Source organism: Lontra canadensis, unplaced genomic scaffold (assembly GCF_010015895.1).
Source record: "Lontra canadensis isolate GAN:19392208 unplaced genomic scaffold, GSC_riverotter_1.0 scaffold57, whole genome shotgun sequence".
NCBI lineage: Eukaryota > Metazoa > Chordata > Mammalia > Carnivora > Mustelidae > Lontra > Lontra canadensis.
The window spans coordinates 3268839-3294555 of record NW_022631051.1 but is presented as its reverse complement, the minus strand read 5'-3'; the positions used below and the strand labels follow the sequence as shown (position 1 = coordinate 3294555).

Sequence of the window (25717 nt, the reverse complement as noted above, 5' to 3'; positions counted from 1 at the left end):
GCAAGAGGTAGGAGTAACTGTTGGAGTAGGAAGTCATCAAAGAACCTCCCAGAGGAGGTAATGCTGGAGATGAGTCTTAAAAGATAAATAACAATTGGCCAGCTCAGGTATGAGCAGTTGGGGGTGATGAGAAGGGTATTCCAGAAAGAGATAAGAGACTGAAAGTTACAGAGAAAAGTACAGATCAAAGGTACAGAAAATTTGAATTCAAATTCAAATGTGGCACAGGCAGGCACTCACCTTTAGTTTAGCTTTGTTGGACAATAAGGTATAAAGGAAGGAGAGCTAGAGATGAAGCCAGAGACAGAGGCCAGGCACTGCGGGCAGGAGCGGGGGGATTCGAATGCCATCTGCGGAGTTTAAATTTTACCCTTGAGTTCAAATGGGAAATCTACTATAGGTTTCAAACAAGGCAGTACTGGGATCCTCTTATGTTTTTGGATGGCCCCTCTGGGCTCTGTACACCCTGGTCTGCACTCAGCACTTCTGACCTATATCTCCTGCACTTCACAACCCCGTTTGGAAAAGAACGTACAGGAGAGCCTAGGGAAGAAGAAAGCCTGTTGTGAATGGCCAGATGCTAAGCCCCAAACAGAACTCTAAGAAAAAAATCCAAGATGGATTTTAAATAGCTACTAAGAAGTTGTTTAGCTTCATGCCTCAGAAAGGAAGTTGAGAAAAGGACCCAATCAATCTCCTCTCTCTGAAACTAGCTCATTATTACAGATCAGTTACCTGGTTTATTTACAGTCACCCCAGGCAGTGGAGATGGCCTGACTTGGAAAGTGATGAAATAAGAACATCAGGTTTCCACTGAGTAGAGGAAGGAGTGAGCAGGACAGTGAGGTGCTTGGGAATCAAAACGGCATGCAGGGCTACCAAGGAAAAAGGTTTATTACAAGAGGTCTCGGGCTGCAAACCACAAAAACATTTCTGATTCTGAAACAAGGAACAACGTTTTAGAAAGATAGTGAGACTATCACGTTATGGAAGGTCAATGCTGCAGAACAAGGCCTGGGACAGAAATGAGAACACAATCTTGCCAGAATACAGTCTTGTCAGGGTGTCTTTCTTCCCATCCTTGCTTCGTTCTTCTCAGGATATAGAATATCAGAATATTGTATCAGATTCTCTGTGCTTAGGTTGTATGCTTATCATCCATTAGACAGCCCCTGGGTATTAAAAGAAACAGTCTGGTTGACATGGCCTCTAGCAATGCTCTTGCTTTCTGTAATGGCAAGCCAGGCCCCAAGATCACACACCATGTTGGAGGACAGTCCCTAAATTGTCATTTGGGTGCAACTGGGTAGCAGGAGTGGATTCTGAAACACCAACAAATAATCAACGTCTACTATAGCAATGTTTGGTGAAGCCACAAGGAGGCATATCTGGCATGAAATCACCAGCCAAGAGGCCTGGTCAAGTCGTGGAGGTAAACATATCCAAGAGCTGGGAAGGGAAGAGGTCTTACAGAGAGTGAAGTAAAGAAGTGATGCCCAGAAAAAGAATACACTTGCCCACCTTGCAGTTTTGCCTAGATGTGGCCCTAATTTATTTCCTGAAGTTCACAAATCATGTGGACCTTTGATTTTTGTGATGAGAATAGGAGGGTTCAAATCCATATTGGCTCATCAGTTCTCAAATATGGCTCAGATGACATCATTCAGTAAGACTTAAATGACCATGGGGTGCCTGGGTGGCTCAGTAGGTTGAGCAGCTGCCTTCAGTTAGGGTCATGATCTCAGGGTCCTGGGACTGAGCTCCACATTGGGCTCCCTGCTCGGTGGGGAGCCTGCTTCTCCCACTCCCTCTCCCTCTGCCTGCCACTCTAATTGTACTCTCTCTTTCTGTCAAATAAATAAAATCTTAAAAAAAAAAAAAAAAAAGAAAGAAAAGAAAAAAAGGCTTAAATGACCTGACTGAGTCACTTGGGTCTGGAGATGTAGAATTGAAAGTATAATTTTAAAGTAAGTTTGTGAAATGGTGGTTGAAATGGTAAGGGTGGAAGAAAGGCAGTGTTTGAAGTAGGAAAGAGATATGAATAAACTGTTTCTTCCATTTAGTAGTATAGGACTATGAGCCTTTATTTAATCTCTTTGAGATCCAATTTTTCTTGTCTGTAAAATGAGATGGTAATACCTACCATACACAGTTGTTGGTCAGGATTTAGAAAGGAAAACTTATAAAACTGCTCTGTACATAACACTCAATACACATATATTCCTTTTATTATGCTATGCTTTCAAGAAATTGCTATTCTACCTTCTACTTTTTTAGCAATACCTACTTGAGGTTTCAGGGAAATCCAATAAATTCTAGCCACCATTATCAGTCAACCAAAGAAGATAATTCAATACATTCCAAGGACTACAAATATTTCTGTGGAAAGGGTCATGACTGTGTTAACAGAGCCATGCACTGAAACTGAGTTGGCCGACTGTAGGAAACTCATGTTTGTTTGTCGGTTAAAACATCAGTCAGTGATGTACCTAGTTATTATTCATTATTATCCAGCTCAAAAAGTCATAGAAAGCCTGAATGCCTCAGCATCACAGACCAGAATACTGGCATGCCCCCTCAAGAGGAAGTCTTGACTCACAACACTGGCACTCCAGATCAGTCACTTCTAGTTGCTTTCTCAGAAGGCAGCTAGCACACTTAGTACAGATTCTGGAACAAGGTAGGCTTAAACAACTATGTAATGAATAAGGAGCCTTCTTCCACTTAATCCTCAGTTTTAACACCTGCAAATGTAAAATGAAACTATAGGTCTGCTACCTGGCTGTGCCTTTCTCAAAAAAAGTGGGAGGACTGGAAAGTCGAAAGAGTGCAGTGCCAGTGTGCCTCAAAACTAGAGAACAGGATGCTGTGTAACCTGTGCCCCTGGATTGTGCAATGCAGCCATGTCAGAAGGGTCTAAAAAATAGGAGTATAAGGCTAAAAGAAACAATAGTTGTAGTAATAAAACCTGTGTTGAGGGAGAGGCCAGTTCTGATCTCTGCTCTGTCACCTGATAGCCATGAGACCGTACATTAATACTGATTTATATTTCCACCCGATCCCTTTCTTTAGAGCATCATCCCAAGTATCTTTACACGGGAGATATCCTTAGGCCATGTGGTCTGGATTGAGTACACCCAGCACCCTCTGCCTCTATGCTGGCTCAGACTTGGGCCTGGGTGCACGAATGGGTATTTGACCAAAGCTGGGCCACTTTCCTGGGACCTCTGCTAGATCTTCACAATAAGAATTTTTTTCTTTCTCTGTAAGGATACTGCAACCCCTGCAGCTGTAAACAGCCATCTTGCTACCCCAAAACTTGTGTGATCTATCTTGAAGCCAAGGAGAAGCAGAGGTGCTGGGGACCTTCCTAACAGCATCATCAGACTCTCTATTCTGAGGCATGTCTGAAGCAAATACTACCACTTCTTTTGGTGCTTAAGCTAGTATGAGTTGGGTTCTTATATCTCACAACCACAGAATAATAATAAATAATAATAATAATAATAATAATAATAATAGCTGGCACACATATGGCTGTAAACTCTGTTTCTTTCATTTAGTGCCATAGGACTATAAGCCTTTACTTAATCTCTCTGGGATCAGATTTGTGTTTTACACACTTGACTCCCTTAATCCCCATAACAGCTGCATGAGGAGCTATTGTCAATATCATTCTCTCCACTCTGGAGATGGGACATGGGAGCACAAAGAGAATTCACTCAGGTCAAACATCCAGAAAGAGATACAGGTGGAATTCAACCCAGGTAATCTGACACCAGGGTCCAGGATTTTAGCAACTATATCACTGTGAACTTGGGTGGGGTGGGGGGGGCAAGCAATTCAACATATCTGAGCTTTCAATGTGAGGAGGAAATACTTAACATTTTATCAGAGCAGGCTCTAGTAAATAGCAGTGACTGCAGTGTTTTATATTATTTCCCTATTTCATCCCGTTTCCTTCATTCTGAGCAGTGCTTGGTGGGTGGAAATAAATGACCTTACATTTACAAACAGCTCTGAGGATTTGCAATGAATACTGGGTTCTAAGAATCATGATAGTCTGTTCCCTAAAAACAAGTAACAGTTCTCTTCCTTTCCACAGAGAAAGAATGAACCACAGTTTGGACCTCGTAACTTGATTGTCTGTCCTTGTCACCATCATATGTAGAAATAAATGGCCACTTGATGCTTGGCTGTTTTTAAAAAATCCTCTCAAAGTGACTGAAAAGAGATTGTAGATGATGAGATACTTGAGAAAGAATTAGTATACCCTTAACAGTGCTTCCAAGAATTCAGAATCCCTTTGTTGTGAACTCATTTCAACTGCTAATGGTGGAAAAGGGGTATATTTCCTAAATCAGATGAATTCCTGTTCTCTACAGATCACAAATCTGATCCAAATGAAATATAATTCTAAAGGTAATCTGGATAGTAGAAATTTACCTTGAGATAACCGCAGTCACTTAGAGTCTGCTTCTTTTATGATTTTATGCCCCTGCAACTTCCCCATTCTTATTTGGAACTCTTCCCCTCTGCCAAGACAGGCCAAACTAGCCACTTCCCTCTTCTTGGCTAGTTTGCTCTTCCAGGTCCCTCTGGTGAAGAGCAATGCAATAGGTGCTGAGGCATTCCTGGGCATCACCACTTGGCTGCAGCTATCAAAGGGAAAAAACCACTCAATTTATCTGCCCAACTATAAAACTAAAGTATTGATTTGATTTTGTATTTCCCAATATAACATTCTTCCTGTTCACCAAGAGTACAACTGCTTTAGTGTGAATTCTCCAAAGAAGGATCATAAACAGATAAAAGGAAATGCAGCAGGGGCGCCTGGGTGGCTCAGTCGGTTAAGGGTCCAGCTCTTGGTTTTGGCTACCGTAGGGATCTCAGGGTGGTGAGATTAAGCTCCACATCAGCTGGAGCTCGGCATAGAGTCTGCTTGGGATTCTTTCCCCCTCTCTCTCCCTCCCCATCTGCTCCAACCCACCCTCTCCCCCGCTCCCTCCCATATGCTTACATGCTCACTCTGTTTCTCTGTTTCTCCCTGTCTCTCTCTCTCAGCTCTCTCCTAAATAACTAACTAACTAAATAAACAACTTAAAAAAGTAGTGGAATATGGTCTCATGGCTAACAAGTGACAGAGCAGAGATCAGAATCGGCCTCTCCCTCCAACACAAGTTTTATTACTATAACTAGTGTCTCATTTAGCCTTACCCTCCTGTCTTCAAAGCCATTTTAACAGGGCTCCATTGCATAACTCCAGGGACATAAGGCACACAGCATCCTATATTCTGCTTGAGGATCACTGACACTGATCTCCTGTGAACTTTGAGTCCTCCTACTTTTTAGAGGAAGTTTCAGTAAGGTAACAGTCCTTTACTTACAATTTTATAATTGTGGATATAGAAACTGATGAAGTTGTCATTGTTGGAAAAGAGAAACAGCTACAGCTTTAAGTTCAGATTTTCACTTTCAAGATGGGCCCTTGAAGGACATTCCAGATATACTAGTCAAGAAAACTAAGCTTTTCATGACTCAAGCTCAGCACTTAAGGTTCCTAAACTTCCCATTAATAACAAAACCAAGAAGATTGGAAGACTGAATGTGGAATTTTTAAACCATAACACGTAAGGCTGCAAAAGGTGATATAAAGAGAAGGGCAGCATTGCTCCCACACAGAAACTGTCACAGAAGACCTAAAGAGGACCAGCAATGTCCACTGTCCCCCCAGTAAGAAATGACTGGCAAACTCACAGGGGAATTACTACAGCTAAGATGAAAATGACTTTGTGACACAGGGCTTCAGGTTTGATAGCCCAAGCAAGGGAGTCAAACAGTAGGCCTAGCCAGACCACAGGAGATCCCCAGGGCCAGAAAGGTCTGAAGTAGAGTACTAATGAGCAGAAGGAAATGCTGGAGATCCCAAGAAACACTGCTTGTGCCTAATGAGTGAAAGAGAGCTCCACCAGGAGTGGGGACAACGTGAACAACCACCCCTCCCGGCCTTCCACCACCAAAGAGTAAAGCAGGTAAGAAAAGTCTGGAGGACAGCACCAGCCCCACAGTGTTACAAATGTCTCCTGTACCCAGACACAATCTCAGGATACTAAGCAGAAGACAAAAACCCACCACAGAAAAGAAAAATCATAATGAGAAGTTGGAATTTTGATTGAGCTTAAGTCAGGAATTCAGTGATTTCCTAAAAAAGACTTATTTAAATCAAGATACTGAGTGTTTCTGAAACAGCATAACAGAGCTGAGTTCAAAGACAGATGAACAAAAGTACACCTTTTATAAATCTGGCTTGTGACTGTATTCAAAATGCACTGCATGAAGATAAACGAGATAAAATTCTTTTCTTAAGCAGCATATAATTTAGGGGTGTATTATAAGGTGAGGCATTGAAGCTAGGAGTTTTCTGCCTTATAATTTTGTATATGATTGGTCTTGACATTTTATGAAAAAATACATTTCATGCTTATAAACTGGGCCTATGGGGGCTAAGTGAGAATAAAGTCCAGAGCCAAAAGAGCTAATGTTCTATTGCAGAAATATGACACCCATTGAGAAAAACATAGTAGAGCTGGATGAAAGCCCAGTAAAGGACAATCTAACTAATCACCAGGTTGAGAAAGATCCTTGATGAAAAGAAATATTACGATGATAAACCAGTCAAGAAATGAAAATACTGAGAGGGAAGAGATTGATGGGTCTTTTTTTTTCCTAAAATATTGCAAACATCATAAAGCATTACTTGATCCCAATCCCAAAAAAATTATAAATGGGTTGGCTATCTCCAGGGTCTGATTCACTCTGGACATTTTTTTGACCTAATAAAGCCCACATGATATCAGAAGTAACATGATCTTAGGTATTTGTACTTTATGTGCTATGAACACAGGCATGGTTCAAAAGGTTTGCTTATTGCTCTTGCGCAGGAAACATCCCAGCAATGGAGGATCTGCTTTCAGAAGACTCCAGTTAAGAAGGCACTTTTCCCCCAAACACTTTAAAGCCAGACAATGAGAAAACCCAGATGTGATGTAGAAGAATGCTTGTTACCCAATGAAATCCCAGCCACAGCGACACTGTCCACATGGAGCACCTTCAGGAAAGGTTCAGAGAACTGCAGACTCGCACAGTCACTCCTAGGGCAGACAAGACAAGTCTCACAACTCAGAGTGGGCTTTAGGAAAATGCATAAGAAATAGCTTAACGGGGCACCTGGGTGGCTCAGTGGATTAAAGCCTCTGCCTTCGGCTCAGGTCATGATCCCAGGGTCCTGGGATCGAGCCCCACATCGGGCTCTCTGCTCGGCGGGGAGCCTGCTTCCTCCTCTCTCTGTGCCTGCCTCTCTGCCTACTTGTGATCTCTGTCTGTCAAATAAATAAATAAAATCTTTAAAAAAAGAAAGAAAAAGAAATGGCTTAACTCTGTACCCAGGACTTTGAAGCAAGAAACAGACATGTCAGGACAAAGCAAATGTGGAGTTATGGCAGCAGTTGGGCCTGCATCAGATGAGGTGGCTGGGCCGGCAAGGCCATTCAAACATGACAGATAAAGCACTGTCATCAATTCGAAAGCAAGGAAGAGACACCTGTATAAAAAAATCCTCCTTCCTTTATAGTTACTTTTATGTGTTCAAAATCGTACAGAGATCTTATCACGAAGAATGGGTTTGGTCATTCTCAACAAATGCTTCTGATGTCTCCATAAAAATCTAACTTAAATATCCCCCTCTGCATGGTTCCTAACTGGTTATTAAAATGAAGATTCTGGTGAAGAGTGGCAAGGACTTTTTTTTGGTGAGTTTGCTAAATGAGCTATACTTATTTATGCTTCTACAGCTCCTATCCCCTATCATCTTTCCAAGCTCTACAAGCTCACGGTGGTTTTGAATCTCTTGTGTACCCAGGCTGGAAGATGTGATTTCTTCCACATGCTCCTTTCTAAGTCAGCATCTAAAGTCCCCATACTGTGCCAGTTGTGTGCTGGAGCTGATTTGTGCTGGCTCATAAAAGCGGGTTATTAAATTTTTAGGAATTTTGTGAGCCAGTTGTTAGACACAGCTGTTATTAAAAATAAATTATATAACCTTATAATTAAATAATTTATATTTAAAACAAAGGTAAGAGATACTAATTATTTAATTACATTTTACTATTTGTTATGCCTTGGAGGCTATTTACATCTGTTCTATATACAGCAGAAGTACCACCTACTGGTGTGCTCCTGTCAATCTCTTCCAACTGTGCACACTGCACTCATGTCGGTAGTCTGAAATTGGCCATGGTGGGATATTTACGCCAAGAAAATCAGCAATTTACTACAAATGAGGGCTTGATTGTTTTGTTGATTGTCTAGAATTTAAAAAGTGAAGTATAAATTGTTCACCACACAGATTAAACCTATAAGTATATTGTACCTGTAGCCATTACATTGTAAATAACAAACACAGAACTATTCTTCCATTATTCAAAAACTATTTTCTGATTCAGCAAAGAAGTGACTCATGTCATCTACAAAATAGTGATCCTGGGGCGCCTGGGGGGCTCAGTCATTAAGCATCTACCTTCAGCGCAGGTCATGATCCCAGGGTCCTGAGACTGAGTCCAACATCGGGCTCCCAGCTTGGCAGGAAGCCTGCTTCTTCCTCTCCTGTTCCCCCTTCTTGTGTTCCCTCTCTCTCATTCTCTCTGTCAAATAAATAAATAAATAAAATCTTTTAAAAAATTTAAAAAAAAAAGTAATCCTGATGTACGACTTGTTTCACTGTTGTCTTTCTGCTTAATGTAAATGCAAATATCAACCAACATTCATGTCAAAACTATACTCACTCATCAAGTGCTACTATAGATTAGCAACAGATAGAACTGCTCAGCAAAAAAAAAAAAAAAAAATCAACAAAGTACTTTATGAAAATCAATTGGCTATATGAAGTTTCCAGTAAGGGTTTAGTGTATTTATGATTATTTATAAATTGTGTGGTACACATCCTACATATAAGTTCTATAATAACCTTATGTACAGAACACATACATTTTTTTTCCAGAGAGACAGTTGTTAAACATTTTATAAGCAAACCACCACCTATGCCTCACTCTCATATAGGGAAAGGGGGAACTGGTCCATTTTTCTTTGTTAATTTTGTTCTTACTCTTAGGACAGTTATCTCTTTTTATTGAGAAGTATCCAATTTCAGATCTCTGGCTATTGGCCCTTTGTTGTTTTCTACAATGTCAAAGTAGCTTGGCTTAAGGGCTACTACAAGGAAAAGGCAGTAATTACCTGTTTTCTTTACAATTAAAAGTAGTTTTTAAAGATGAATATAGTTGACCCTTGAAAAACATAGATTTGAACTGTGTGGTCCACTTATACGCAGGGTTTTTTACAGCACAGTTCTGTAAATATATTTTTTCTTCCTTATGTTTGTTTTCCCTAATAACATTTTTTTGCCTCGAGCTTACTTTATTATTATTTTTTAAGATTTTATTTATTTATTTGACAGAAATCACAAGTAGGCAGAGAGGCAGGCACAGAGAGAGGGGGAGGCAGGCTCCCTGCCGAGCAGAGAGCCTGATGCAGGGCTTGATCACAGGACCCTGGGATCAGGGCCTGAGCCGAAGGCAGAGGCTTTAACCCACTCAGCCGCCCAGGCGCCCCTCAAGCTTACTTTACTGTAAGAATACAGTCTGTAATACAAATAACATACAAAAATATGTGGTAAATGACTTTATGTTACTGGTATGGTTTCCAGTCAACAGTAGGCTACTACTAGTTAAGTTTTGGGGAGGTCAAATGCTATATGCCAGTTTTCTACTGGAGGGGTGGCACACCTAATCTTTGCATTTTTCAAGAATCAACTGTATGCATATACTGCATTGTTTGTGCTAATAATCAAGCTGGCCCCAAACATACTAGTTGTGCCTTTGAAATTATTTTTATGAGTTTGAAAAAGATTTATGTTTGTGATATTTGAAAGAAAATTACCTTTTTTTAAAAGGAAAACAGTTATGTACCCCGAGAACCACATTTTACTTTATTTATTTATTTATTTTAAGATTTTATTTATTTGACAGAGATAACAAGTAGGTAGAGAGGCAGGCAGAGAGAGAGGGGGAAGCAGCCTCCCTGCGGGGCTCAATCCCAGGACCCTGAGATCATGACCTGAGCCAAAGGCAGAGGCTTAACCCACTGAGCCACCCAGGTACCCTGAGAACCACATTTTAAACCCAGATCTGCAATCTACCAACTCTGTTATCCTCTTAGATAACTTCCCTGTACTTCAGTTTCTCCATCTGTGAAATGAACATGATAATGCAATCTAATGAATAGGGTTGTTACGATAATTAGATTTGTCGTTGTGTGTAAAGTATTTAAAACACTGCCTGGCACACAACAGAAGGCTTGCCATTATCATCACCCCCTGCTATTACTACTATAAATGCTGCTGCTGCACAAAGAAGTCAACTTACTGACTTACAGATACTAAAAGCAAACTGTAAAGAGTCCTGACCTCAGATTCATGCAGGTGTAAAAATAGTGACTTATCAAAATCACACAATTTGTAGTATTAGAACCCAAAACAGATGTCCTATCTCTTGATAATCTATTCTCTTGTTAAGCTATTGGCTTCTTTCTGAGCTTTTCATTTATCTTAACGAGTCAATTTCTAGGAGCTGTGTGATTCTTTTATGGAAAATAAAGCTTTAATCTAAGCGACTAGGATGCTGGGCAGGTACATTGTCCAATATGGTAGCTACTTGCCACCTGTGGCTACTGAGCATTTGATGACTAGGGTGAACTGCAATATGCTGTAAGAGTAAAACACACAAAACATTTTGAAAACTCTCCATAAAAATAAAATGTAAAATGCTCTTTAAGAATGTTTATGTTAGTTATAAGTTTAAACTATAATAGTTTGAATACATTGGGTTAAATAGAATATGTTATTAAAATTAATTTCACCCATTTCCTTTTACTTAATGTTGCTTCCAGAAAAGTTAAAATTATATATGTAGCCCACACTTGTGGTCTACATTATATTTATTTTGGACAGTCCTGCTTTATACAAGAGTAATCTCTATGTCCAATTTTGAAAGCTGAAAATATCATTCTGTTTCATAAATCAAGACGTGTTCTTTGGCTCAAAGGAACGATTATCCACCTAGTCATGCAAGTTAGGACTCTAAGAGGTGTTGATGACTCTTGCCCCTTCCTCTACCCCACACACAAGAGTAGCTGAATCATTCTCAAATCTATCTCTGTCTCTATCCCTTCTGCCAGTGCAGTCCTCACCATTCCTTATGTGGATATTACAAGTGTCTTCACACCATGCTACTTGGCCACAAGCCTTGGCTCCCAAAAATCCATCTCCAACATCGCTGCCAGGATAACACGTATCTAAACACAAGTCAGATCATGGCACTGTACTGAGAAAGGCCCATCCCTTGATTTCTATTACCAAGTTCACTGGCATGACACATTCCCTTTACCCTATGACTTTGACACTGCTTACTTGTCCAGCTCATCTCAATGCTTTGCACATGCTACCTTTGAAATGATACAAAGAAATTCTTAAATATGCACAATTCTGTTAATTATTCGGTTGTGGTGGGAGTGTGAAAAGTGGAAAAGAATGGAGAGGAAGACCTGGGCAATGGTATAAAATGATTACTTATTATATTTATAAACTCATTAGTAAATTTTTTGAATGAAATATAAAACACAGATTCAACATCCTACAGGATGTCCTGGCCAATGTGTTAAAAACAAGAGGAAAAAACCAATCTGTATGGTTTTATCAGACACATGTTAATATGATTCCTCTGGTTTCCTCAAAATTGTGACCTCCTGAAATAAAATCATATATGAAAAGAGTTTCATACCTGGGACATGGTGTATATTTAATCCACAATCACTTTCTAACCCTTTACTTGCATCTCACCTCTACCAATCCTACCCTCATCATCATAAGTCTCTAGGTGGAAGCACAGGAGATGAAATCCAAACTTTCAAAAATAATGGATGGCTTAAGCAAGAGATCACTGGAAGGTCTTTATCCATGTCACAGACCACTGATTACCAAGGAGCTTAAATATATGTTATTGCATAGAAGAGCCTTATTTGTTGAAAATGAAGAGAGAAAAAGAAGAGCACTGGAAGCAGTGTGAGCAATAATTGGAAAAAACAGGAAAATACATTCCATGCAGGCTTCTTCGCTGACAAAGAAACAAAAAGAAAGAAATCATGTGAATAGCCAGGTTATCTCTACTTCAAAAAGCATATGTCAAAATATACAGAGATACACTGGAGAATTTCATTTAGTAGTAACATGAAACTTTCATCTTGATGAAAGGTAATTTGCTCCTGGCTAACATTCTCACTAACTATCCTGCTCAGTAACTAACTTCACTCTCCCTTTAAATTTTAAAAATTAAAATGTAATTCTATAATGACTGACTTACACATTTAGTTAAATCAATAATTATGGAAACATCACTGGCACCTTGGTGAAAGTTGCCACTTTCATCATGATAATGCTTAGATTTTTTTTTTCCTTCAGAGATGTATAGTCCATTTTTTTGTTTTTAAGATTATAAGAATTTTTTAACAGTCATCACCTTTGTGACTTAGTAAGATATGTACTCAGACTGATGGATTATTTGGAACACATAATTAATAATTATTTGCACTGTTACAAAAATGAAGATGCATTTACACAACTGAACTTTTCCATTATTTAACGGTTGGCTAAAACCAAACATTCTCATAGACTTTGCTATTAAGCTGCCTATGTTTGTAGAATCTGCGAGTCTGAGAAATACTTAGAATCCACCTAATCCATCTTCAGACCCAATTTAGGCACCCCGTTCAATTCATCAAAAGGTTTTCCCTTTTGCTCTCAGATCTAATTCATTAGACTTTTATATAATGCTTGAACAACTTTTAAGCTTTCTGTAAGTTTAAGCATCAAAATGATGCCTCTGGTTATTTACTGCACTAAGAAGCTGATTTCCTATGTCAAAATTCCCCACTTTGAGAGAGTTCTGACACAGGGTGGTACCTGCTTATAACTGGATTAAGATTATCCAAACTTTGGGAAGATTTATCTTTCACAGCCCCAACTTGGGCAAGGCAAGATGAGATTGTCATTCTTTTCCGGCTCCCACAACTCATGCTTTTTCAGTATACAAGGTTAAGGGGATTTCAATCTAAATTTTACATTATATTTCTATAAAATTACATAGTGGTAGCAGCCACACTGGAAGTTTTAGCTCTCTGAGGATGCTAACACAAAGACATGATGATGTTGCTGTGACTTTTCCCCCAGACTTTGCTGTGCTTCCAACACTCCCCATCCTCACTTTCCCTCCAATCCCCAATCTTTCATTCCAGGGGTGGCAGACCATGCCACATGGGCCAAATCTGGACTGCCACCTGCTTTTGGTAAATAAAATTCTATTAGAATATAGCCAGGCTCATTTGTTTACTATGGCAGCTTTCATGCTACAACAGGAGAACTTAATAACAGTGATAGAGAACATACGGTCTGCAAGCCTAAAATAATTACAATCTGTCCCTTTGGATTAATATTTCCTGACCTCTGATCTAGCAGGATCACTGAGTTCTCTCTTTTATCCCTTCCTCCTATGTGGTAGATGACTAAGTCAAGGGAACTCTTCCACTTTTTCAACAACACAGCAAATACTTTCAAGCCACAAAACACTCTCTGCTAGTAATACTCTCCTTTATCTTCACTTTGTTGAGTTTCAACTCATCCTTTAAAATTCAGCTCTAGTGTCATTTCACTTGGGATTCTTTTCTTGACTATCCCATGAAATAAAACTCTTTTGTATCATTTTATTCTATAAACACTTTTGTCAGAATTTATCTCATTCTCTTTTAAGATTATCTTTTGTGCCCTCCAGTATATCAGTAAGTTCATTTGGAGAGAACTGATTTCTTCACTGTACTATCTTACTATACAGACTCATGGTATTCATTTATTCAATTCTCCTTAAGAGCTGTTTTGAGCTATTCTTCTTCTAATAATAGACTTTGATGCAGAAACAGTATCGTATACAACACTGCATTTCATTTTCCCCAAATCCCCATCCAATCTATGCTTGTCAATCCCCAGGTAACCCAAAGCAGAGAGCTCAGTTCATAGTGTAAGATAAACTCCAAAAGGATCAGAGATTAAATGTAAAATATTAAACCACACAAGTACAGTTGACCCTTGAACAACATGGGTTTGAACTGTGTGAGTCCACTTATACACAGATTTTTTTCAATAAATATACTACGCTACTGTATATATAAATATTCTCTTCTTTTTGATTTCCTATATAACATTTTCTTTTCTCTGGCTTATTTCATTTTAAGAATACAGAATACAATCAATGTTATTGGTAAGGATTCTAGTCAACAGTAGGCTATCAGTGGTTGAGTTTTTGGGAAGTCAAATATTATTTACAGATTTTCCACTACATGGGGGGGGTTGGATGTTACCTCTAACCCCTATCTTATTCAAGGATCAACTATACTTGAAAAAACCATGATGAATTCCTCTATAATTTGACAATGGTAAAAACTTCCCTAACTATAACTCAAAATTCAGGAAGAATAAGAGAAAACACTGATAAATTTTATTCCATAAAACCTTTAAAAAATTTTTTATATATAGAAAAAGCAACATGAGTAAAGTAAAAGGACAAATGACAAACTGAGAAAAGATATTTGCCATTTCTATCACAGAAAAAGAGATAATGTTCTGAATGTAGTTTTTAAAATAGAGAAGAAATAAGCCAGCACTTTATTGAAAAATGAGCTGAAGATATTAACAGATAAATCACAGAACAAAATGCAAATAGTTCTTAATACCCTAAGAAGATACTCAACCTTACTAATAAGAGACATGAAAATTGAACTATAGTCATGTATTTCTCACCTAATAGATTGGCAACAATAAAAACATCTAAAATCTGTTGATAAGACCTTGAGGAAACAGGTATTCATATACCATTGATAGGAATTCAAAATGATACACAAATGGAGGAGAATTTGGCAACTTCTAGCAAAACAACATATGCATTTATCTCCTAACTCTGCAGTTTGACATCTAACAATCTAATCATAGATACACTGGCAAAAGTATGAAAAGATATATGCAGTTGTTCATAGATAACAGATTGGGTGAGAACAACAGAAAACTATGAAGCTTCAAACAGGAAGGAGGAATACCTCTCCACGACTATGGTGAGATCCCCATCATATATTGTTTTCAGAAGCAGCAAAGTGCACATGGTATGTGTCTGCTATTTTTCAGAAATAGTTGTTTTTCTTAATCCATCTCCCTACCACCTATACACACATACCAACAACAGCATGTAACTTCAGAAGTACTGCTTGATGCCTGGATTTACTTTGAGACACAAAAGCCAAATTTGTTTTCCTAATAATACTCAATCTTCTTGGGCAACAGGGGCCTGCAGCACTCTGCCCTTGCCTCACCTGACTTGGGGAATGTAAAAAGCTTTTCAGACCAAATGGGTTTAGTTATTTTCATCATCTCCAATTGACCAGGCCCAAAAACAAGTTGAGTTTTTCATAATAAAGCCCCATATGATAATGCAGTATTTAGTTCTTATCCAAAGGAATGTATAGCTGAATTTCCATAAAAAATATTTTCATTGCTAATTATGGGAAGAATTTTACTTAACACTTATTTTACACCTACTATGAGCTAGGCACTATTTTCATTACTTCATAAATATTAACTAATTTAATCTTATAAAAACCTATAATGCATTCTCACAGTTTCATTAAAGAAGAAACTGAAGCAGAGAGAGATTAAATTATCTATCCAAAGTCACACAGCTAGTAAGTAAGGGCCAGAGCTGGGATTTAAACCCAGGCTTGGCTATTTACAATACTCTGCCGCCTCTCTATTTAACTCTTCTAGCACTTCAGTTATGCATGCTATAGTTCACAATACCGGCTGCCTTTTTTCCCCCATAGCCAAATGTCATGTTTTAAGCATATAAATCAACCTAAGCATATGGCAGTTTTTAAAATATCTTTGGACATGTTTTTAAAATCCATGTAAGAAAGTCTTCAGAACAAGGGTCAAAGGGAAGTGAAGAATAATAAGTACATTGAGTTAAATACACAATTCTTTCCAATGCTTCACAGATGGTTCCCTAACTGTTCATTTACTTAAAAAAAAAAAAAAAAAAAGGGGGGAAAATTTTCTGGATCCCTTACAAATATAGGCAAAAACTCACTAGCTTAAAAAATGTTGCAGGTTTACCGGCTTATTTCTTTCACTATGATGAGCATGTGTACCATTTTATTTACCAAAAGCTCACCTCTTCTCAATAGAGCACACAAGCTGGCTCCTTGGGAGACTGAAGAGTGCCTCTCAAAGACAGAATTTGGGGAGTACTTGGTGGAAACATAAGCCCATTCCCAGTACATGCCCATATGGAACAATGTAAAAAAGGCAGTGAATAATCCACAGCAGAAATTTTGTAAAATGTAAGATGACTGTAATCTATGTGTTTGAAGACAGATTATGTTACAGACAGTTACACTATTATATAATTCATGGTTATGGTAGCTTATTTTACAGTTAACTTTGAAAAAAAAAAAAAGGCCCAATTACAAAGACAGTATCTTACACTTCTTTGACTGACCACATGCCTCCTATCACCTGCATTCTCTAACCCTGAAAACTAGCATAGCCTATAAATAACACTATATTGAAATTCCCTTAAACTCGAGGGATTAGTGATACAGGTATTCTCAAGGCAGTGTCCAATGAGAAAACGTCTTTGTAAATCCTATTCATTTAGATACTATGGGAACAATGGAAGAGGGAGGCAAAACTCCTTAAGCCATTAAGACAGATATAGGATATCCCCAAGCGAAGTAGAAATTCTCTTGATCTTGGGAAATAAGAAAAAGGAATTTAAATTGTCTTATGATATCCTAGAACAAAGGGGCGAAATTTAAAATAGTGGGGAAAAAATCCAGTAAGGAATATAGAGAACCAATAATTTAATCAATTCACTGCTCTTCAGACAAAAACATAATGAAAATGTATGTCAGTTCAATACTCAAGATAGGCCAGGGGGAAAAAACAACAGAAACTAGAAAAAGGGAAGACCCTCACCTTCAGGCATACTGCCATTATCATTTCTGTAACAATAGCAACCAAGCACGACACATTTTCCTGAATCACTCAAGTTTCAAATATTCTGTATTATTGTTCAGATACATTCATCTGTATTTATCACCTGTTGTGATTTTTGCGTAGTCCAGGCCCTCCTTCCTAACTAGTAGCTAGACAAAAAGTGACCCCTGCCATTTCCCTCTTCTCCCCTACACCCAAACAACCCCAGCCCTAATGTGTTGTTTTTTTTTAATACAAATTTTTTTTTTGTTTTAAAATTTTATTTATTTGACAGAGAGAGATCACAAGTAGACGGAGAGGCAGGCAGGGCGGGGGGAAGCAGGCTCCCTGCTGAGCAGAGAGCCCGATGCAGGACTCGATCCCAGGACCCTGAGATCATGACTTGAGTCAAAGGCAGCGGCTTAACCCACTGAGCCACCCAGGTGCCCCCTAATGTGTTTTGGTACTTTAACCATACCTTCCTTCTCACAGTGACAGCCAGGTTTCCCAACCTGACCAGTCTCAGACTTCCAGCCCTGAACCATTCTCAAGGCCGTCAATCCAACCCCATCCTTCACCTCAACTGAGAAAACTTAGTTTGCTTGGCTCTGCGCCCAAAACTTCCTGATATCCCCCAGGTGCTTTTTGGCCACGAGTTCCCTTTCCATAAACCACAGCAACAAAAAAGCATATTTTAGGTACTTACCTACCCAGCTAACTTTAGTTCCTCCCTCTGTGAAAGGTTCTCTGACAGCGCAGTGAAGAGAAGGAAACAGTGAAGAGAAAATCAGTTCAGTTCCTGAAATATTTATTGAGCATCCGCTATCCGTTCCATGTAAGCACTCTCCTCCAGGCTAGCTGAGAAGAGATGGCACCGACCCACCCCAAAGCAATGATATACATCTCTTGCTCTCAAAACTCTTAAGAGTTGAATGGGTTGGGACAGGGGTGAAAAATCAACTATGACATACGGGTAATTTTTTTTTTTTTTAAGATTTTATTTATTTGACAGAGACAGACACAGCAAGAAAAGAAACACAAGCAGGAAGAGTAGGAGACAGAGAAGCAGGCTTCCTGCTGAGCAGGGAGCCCGATGAGGGGCTCCATCCCAGGACCCTGGGATCAGGACCCCAGCTGAATGCAGACGCTTAAGGCCTGAGCCACCCAGGTGCCCCATATAGGGGTAATTTTTACATGACATGATCTAGATTCACTTGAGGAATGAATTACAGAGAGGATGAGCTAGGGAAATAATGCTTGACTTTCTGTTAAGAGCACCAAAGTAGAAGCAATTGCTCTCACCAGAAGACTAAGAAAGTCTCTATGGAAGAAGTGGTTCTGGGATTAGACCTGGAATGATAAGTAGGATTTCAGTAGTGGACAATGAGAGAAAGTAGAGGGGAAATGCTCTTGGTGGCCCTGCCTATGTTGTAGCCTCCTAAAATCTGACTACCCTCACTCACTTTCCAGTGGACAAGTGTATTAGTCTGCTAGGTCTGCTATAACAAAGTACCCACAAACTGGCTTAAACAACAGAAATTTATTTTTGCTTGGTTCTGGAGCCCAGAAGTCCTAGATTAAGGTTCCTGGAAGGGCTAGTTCCTTCTGAGGGCTGTCAGGGAGCATCTGTTCTTACCTCATGCCTAGCTTCTGGCGGTTTGCTAGCAATCTTGTCATTCCTTGGCTTGTAGAATCATTACCCTGCTCTCTGCCTTCATCTTCACATGGTTTGTTCCCTGTGTGCATATCATTTTTCAAATTTCCCCTTTTTATAAAGACACTAGTCATACTGGATAGGGCCCACCCTAATGACCTCATTTTAACTTGATTATCTCTATGAAGACCTTATCTCCAAATAAGGTCACATTCTGAGGCACTGAGTGTAAGGAGTTTAACATATGAATTGGGGAGGAGGGATACAACTCAATCTTTAATAGGAAGATACTAAAAATATATACCAATATGTGAATATTATATTAATTATATTATTGACACTAAAATATAATAAATGTATATTAATCAATATAATTATGAGTAATGTAATTATATTAAGACATTATAAATGTTATGATATATAATATTTATAATAACATAGATCTTTACTGAGCACTTACTATGAGCTAAATTATTTTCTCAATATTATTTCATTTCATTATCATAACATTCTATGAAAAACTTCCTACTTAAAGATGAAGAAAAAAAATAAAGATATTCAAAGGGGTTAATAAATTGCACACAACCACATGCTTACAAGCACCGAAGCTGAAACTTACACCAAGGTCTATGTATTTTTATCCTTGGAACCCTAATCAACTGCACTAAATATGGTATTAATAAACACACACATTTAGAAACGGACAGCTGTAAAGTAATAAAATGGATTCTTCTGTATGGTTTGTGAAAATTATTCTATATTTACATATTATGTAGACAAATTAGAAAAATTGCTTGTAGCACAAAAGCATTTTCATATTTCCAGACTTTTGTTAGGTGAAATACTGGTCTTTTACAAATTCTTCACATCAAATCCAATAGCACCTTGAAGCACCTCAAGTTTCATGTTTTTAGAGTCTCTATTTCTGAATAGCAAGAAGGGCACATTTTATGCCTACAGATTCCAAGTCCAAAAATGACTTGTTTTCTTCCCATGAGAAGTAAATGAGTAATGCATTACAGTACAAACAGGATCCCAATAAAAATACTAAAGAACCTGGCTCCTGAATATGTAATAAAAGGTTTAATGCCATCTACTCTGACTCTAAGTCCCTTTCAGAGGATACCAAGTTTAAAAGGGAGGAAAGCAAGTGAGGGTATTTTCATCTTTCCATTTCAGTAACAGGAGTTGTACTAAAAAGGAATCATAAGGGTAATGATACTTTAGATTTTCACAGTGCTTAAGAATTTTCAGTGTTCTCACATATTTTATTTGGTGGGAAAAATAAGGACAATGACCTCTAATTTACAGATAAAAACATTAAACCAGAGGGTTTAAGTGGTCTTCCAATGTAACCTAGCTAATAAATAATAAGAAACACACACAAAAATTTCCATACCTTCAGAACAGTTTTTTGTTAGCCCCTGGGAATGCTAGCCTTTGGGAATACATGTAGCTCTTAACATCAAAGCTAAAACGACTTATGAAGCTCTTCATCAAGAATCTGTTGCAAAAGATGCTGAATTATTTTCAGGTCAAAATGTTCATTAACTCTTAATCAAAGTGCTCCTGATAGGTCTTTGTATGATTTCATGAGTGACTACCAAGTATCTATCACATGTAAACAATGAACTACAGAAAAATAAAACACAAGACCATATCATTCATCCAAGGTTTAAAATATAACATTAATTTATTCACTGACTCAATGAATGAGTTGAATAAATGAGCTGAATATTGATAAACTACAATGTGCTAGACATTGTGCTACATACTAGGAATACAATAAGGAGCAAAAATGAAATCGTCCCATCTTTAGGAATTTAACTGGCTGACATGTGTACAATGTGTGTGTGTGCATGTGTGTATGGGGAGGTGGGCCCATAACTATAAAATTTTAAGATGTGAGGTGTACTATGAAAGAAGATTGTCTTCCAAGCAGACAGACTGGGATCATCAGGAAAGCCCTCTATGAAGAAGGGATATGAGTGGTGAGGTTCGAGTATGTGGATGAACTTAACAAGGAGCAGTGGTGTGGTAAAGAGGAAAGAGATAACCACGCAGAGGAAAGAACGTGTACAAAGGCTTCAAACTGGGATGGCACATACAACATTTTAGAATATAGATGAACTGTCAACAACAGCCACCTCTACTTTCTCACCTCTGTTTCTCTCTTTAACACTCTTCATTCAGGTTTCCATTTCTACCACTCCACTCAAACTGTTCTTAAGGTCAGCAATAACCACCATATTGTAAATCCAACAGGCGCTTCTCTTTCACCTCATTCATCTCTCACTGGCATTCAAACTGTTAATCATCCCCCTTGCCTCATGAAAAAACTGAAAACAATCTCTTGGCTGGCCTTCTCAGTTTTCTTTGCTGGCTCTTCTTTTGTTTGACCCTTAATATTGGAGCACTAGGGTCTGATCCTAGGCCCTTTACTTTACTGTATTTGTATCTTTAAAAGATATCACCCAGTCACATGGCCTTAATCCCACTTTGGTGTTAACTCTCAAATACGTACTTCTAGACCTGATTTTCCACTGAGATTCAGACTCTTACATATAATTGCCTTCTTGACATCTCCACTTGAATACCAAATGTAGCTCTCTCAGTTAACACGGAAAAAAAACTGATCTCCATCTCCTCAAATCTGATCTTCTAGCCTTCCCCATCTTAGTGGGAGCCTCATCCCTCATTCTTCTCTTTCCTTTACCTCCATATAAATATATTTGCAAGTTTTTATCTCCAAAATATACCCTATAATGATTTGCTTCTCTCCACATTTATTACTATCACCTTAATCCAATTAACCAAGCACAGACAAGTTTATATATTCCTTAGCTAGTCTCCCTACTGACATTCTTTCTCTCTTTAAATCCAATTCCACATGACAAACAGTTGTTCCTTTTAAAATGCAATTTGGGTCACTCCACTGTTCTGCTGAAACTTCCAAGGGGTTTCCCTTTCTTGGAATAAAATCTAAACTCCTTAACCTAGCCTACAGGTCTTTCATAATCTGGTCCAAACTCACCTTTTGTCCTCATCTTCAACAATCTTCTTCCTGTGGTAGGTGGAATGTCTCCCTCCCCAAGACACCCACACCCAATCCCTGGGACTTGCAAATACATTACTTTATACAACTAAGGGGGATTGAGGTTGCAGATGAAATTAAGGCTGCTCATCAACTGACCTTAAAATGGAAAGTTATCCTGGATTCTCTAGGTGATCCAATGTAATCAGAAGCATTCTTAAAAGAAGAACAGGGAGGCAGAAGAGTCAAGAGAATGAGATGTGATGACAGAAACAAGATCATCAACATGACATAATGTAAGACTCAACCCACATTGTTTTGAGGGTAGAGAGGAAGGGCCATGAGCCAAGGAGTGTCAGCAACCTCTAGAAGCTGGAAAAGGCAAGGAAATATATACTCCCTTAGAACTTCCAGAAAGGAATGCAGTCCTGTGGACACCTTGATTTTAGCCCAGTGAGACTCATTCAGACTTCTGACTTCCAGAACTGTAAACTGGTAAATTTGTATTTTTTAAGCCACTATGATAATTTGTTGTAGCAGTAATAGAAAACTAATATGCTAGTTCACCATGAACCACACAGGTCTATTTCATAAACAAACTTGTTTCTCCCTCAGAGCTTTTATCTTTGTTGTCATCACCACTTGGAATGTCCTGTTCCCATATATTCACATGGCTGACCTGGCTTCTTCTTGTCATTATGAGCTCAGCTTCACAGAGAGGTCCTCTCTGACCACTCAGTTCAAGGTAGCTTATCATCACTTTCTTTCTATCACATTGTTTTGTTTCATTTTAGAACTTTTACCCTCTGAAATTATCTTTGTTATTTATTGGTATGGTGGCTTGTAGCCTAATTTCTTACTCTAGAATATAATTTCCATGAGAATAGGATCCCTGACCTTGTTCACCATTGTATCCTCAGTGCCTAAACAGTATCTGGCACAAATTATATGCTCAGTGATAAATGTTAGCCACTGAATGAATAAAACCTCCTATGAGTGAAGTATAAAGAATGATAGAAAGAAGGGTAGGAGAAGAGGCTGGAGAGGTAGTCATGGCAGATCACATGGTATCTTAGACACCTTGTTAAGAACTTTGATCTTTATCCTAAAAACACTAAGAAGCCACATAAAAACTGTTGACAGGGAACCAATGTACTCACACTTCTGATTTTGTAAGGTTTGGAGACAGAGTGAAGAAGGGGCAATGGTATACGTGATATAAGGAGAATAAGTAAGAAGGATGCTATTGGGCAGTGCAGGCAAAAAATGATGGTAAACTTGGACCAGGGTAGCAGCAGTAAAAAAGCTAATGTATTAGAGATACAAATTAGAATTAAAATAAATAAGACTAGATGATAGATTGAAATATAAGAAGTTCAAATGAGAGGCGCCTGGGTGGCTCAGTTAGTTGGTTAAGTGTCTGCCTTCAGCTCAGGTCATCATCTCAGGGTCCTGGGATCTAGCTCCATGTTGGGTTCCCTGCTCAGTGTGTGGGGGAAGGGGGTCATCTGTTTCTCCCTCTCACTCTGACCCTCCCCCCACTCATGTTGCTCTCTCTCAAATGGATAAAATCTTAAAAAAAAAAAAAAGCCCAAATGAGCAAATCTCAAGAATGACTTTCAGATTGACATTTTTAGTAAATTAGAAGAATATGATGTCAATTTCTAAGGGGGGGGGACTGAAGAATGAGCAAGCTGAGTGCATGCATCAAGGGGAAAAATTGGAAGAACAGTTTCACTTTGTTAAGTGTAAGTTGTCCTCAAGACATAAAAGTGGAGGGGTGCCTGGATGGCTCTGTTGGTTAAGGTCATGGTCCCAGGGTCCTGGGATCAAGCCCCATCAGGCTCCCTGCTTGGTGGGGAGTCTATTTCTCCTTCTGCCCACCCTCCACTCATGCTCTCTCTCATTTTCTCTCTCTCAAATAAATAAAATCTTAAAAAAAAAAAAAAGACATAAAAGTAAAGATATCATACAGACAACTAAATTTTGAGCCAGGAACTCAAATTAGAAGCAGTGGCAGATAATGTGCTCTGACAATAAAAACACAGAAAGCCATGAAATTAGATGAAATCACCTAGGGAAACAGCATAAAGAGATAGGGCTCAGGACACTGCAAGTTCTCCTATACTGAAAAGACTTACCAATGCTCCTCATTGCACCAGAAAGCTATCCATCATGCACCAGGAAAGATGCCTGTTTGTACTTTGAGAATGTGCTCAGCCCATTTATATAAGTATGGACAGAATTCCCTATTTTCCACTCCCTTCTGCACATTTAGGCAGAAGAGGGACCCACAAAGGAAATGTTGAAAAAGAGCAGTTAAAGAGACTGAGGGAAACCAGAATTTCACTTCATAGAATCTCTAATAATGCCCCAAATAAAAAGAAAAGATAAGAAAATGGGAATTTGTGTGGAATAAATGACTCCTCCCTCATCAGAGCATTATGATACCAAAGCTTCTCATCCCATGCTAAATGCTTGCACTGGATAAAAATTTAGGACATGCCTCTCAAAGAAAACACAATTTTAATGCAATTAGTTTTCCTATAACAATGTCATCAAAAAGATAATTTGCCAGCTCACAGCAGCCAAATTCAAGTACCGGGATCTGTTTCACTGCGGTCACATGGCACATCCCAATTTCCTAATCCAGAGGTTCTCAAAGTGGGAACCCTAGAGTTCCCAAGACCCTTTCAGGCAGGTTGCAAAACCAATACCAGTATGATATTCATAACACCAAGATGTAATTTATCTTTTTCAGTCCATTCTCTCTGGAGCGTATAGTGAAGTTTTCCAGAGACTACATGACGTGGATATCATAACAGACTGAATGTTGAAGGAGATGGAATATATTAAAGAGATGAGCAAAAATGTAAAATAGTGCCATTCTTTGTTTTGTAACGTTATCTTTCATAAACATTTTAACATGTAAGGGGTTCATTACCGAGTCTTAAATAAACTGAAATTTAAATTTAAATTTAAAATTTCCCAGTTTTAATTTCTGACAATAAATACTAACAGACAAAACCCATAGGAACAGAAGCTCTTTGCTCCTCAGTAATGTTAACTGTGTGAATAAATCTTGGGACCAAAATCTGAGAAGCACCGTCCTAAAAGGTAAGAGAAAGTGTTCTGACACCTGGGATAAAGGACAGCAGGCTCCCCATTCCCTTCCTCTGGCCAGCAAAGTCTCACTTGCACTGGAACTTTAGGATGCTGTCCCCAGACACCCCAGCCTCTGCCTTGGTTTCAGTCCCGGAGTCCCAGCCTTCCCCGAAGGCCCCGCTCCCTGGGCCCTGGCCTGGCCCTCACACCTCCAGCCGCCTCCCAGCCGGGATCTCCACACCAAGCCCGGGGCTTGGGAGGCCCTCAATGGTATTTGGCGGGAACGGTACGCAAGGGCGGGAAACACAGCGGGCATCTCACCAGGCCTGCGGAGAGAGGAAGCCCCCCACCCCGGACTGGGCCTCCTACTCACCGGGGTCCCAAGTCTCAGGAATCACACGAACCACTGGGGTGCGCGACAGCAGGGACCACGCCACGGCCAGCCCTTCGCCCGTCCCCGGGGACCGCTTCCTTGGACTCTTGAAGGAATATTCAGCCCCGCAGGGTTGGGCAGTTTTGCGTTCTCTTGGCCTGTTCCTTCTCCTCAAGTACACAGAGAGGAGAAACTTGGGGCAGACGTCTTCAAAGCCCTGTTGCGAGTGAACATACGGAGGCGTGGAGGAGGACAAAGAAGCAGACGCCTCAGGGACAGGACCAGCCAAGCGTCAGCCACCTCTGAGTCTGCGCAGTAGAGTTGGCGTAAGATCTCCCACAATGCCTGCGCCGCATGTGGCTACAGGGT

At 39.3% G+C, this 25717-nt stretch overlaps 1 protein-coding gene across 2 annotated transcripts in view; it reads right to left on the bottom strand.

Moving 5' to 3' along the window:
- Positions 1-25415, bottom strand: part of ARHGAP28 (Rho GTPase activating protein 28) — a 243897-nt gene extending 218482 nt beyond the window's left edge. Inside the window, exon 1 of one of the 2 annotated variants that reach the window (XM_032875717.1) lies at positions 25349-25415. Coding sequence is in view for 1 of the 2 variants with exons in the window: in XM_032875716.1 (XP_032731607.1) it covers positions 18819-18823 (5 nt within the window). In the remaining variant the exon portion in view is untranslated. Of the gene's footprint in view, positions 1-18818; positions 18839-25348 lie in introns of those variants that run through there. The other variant, XM_032875716.1, reaches the window with a different exon arrangement.
- Between the last annotated feature and the right edge of the window lie 302 nt (positions 25416-25717).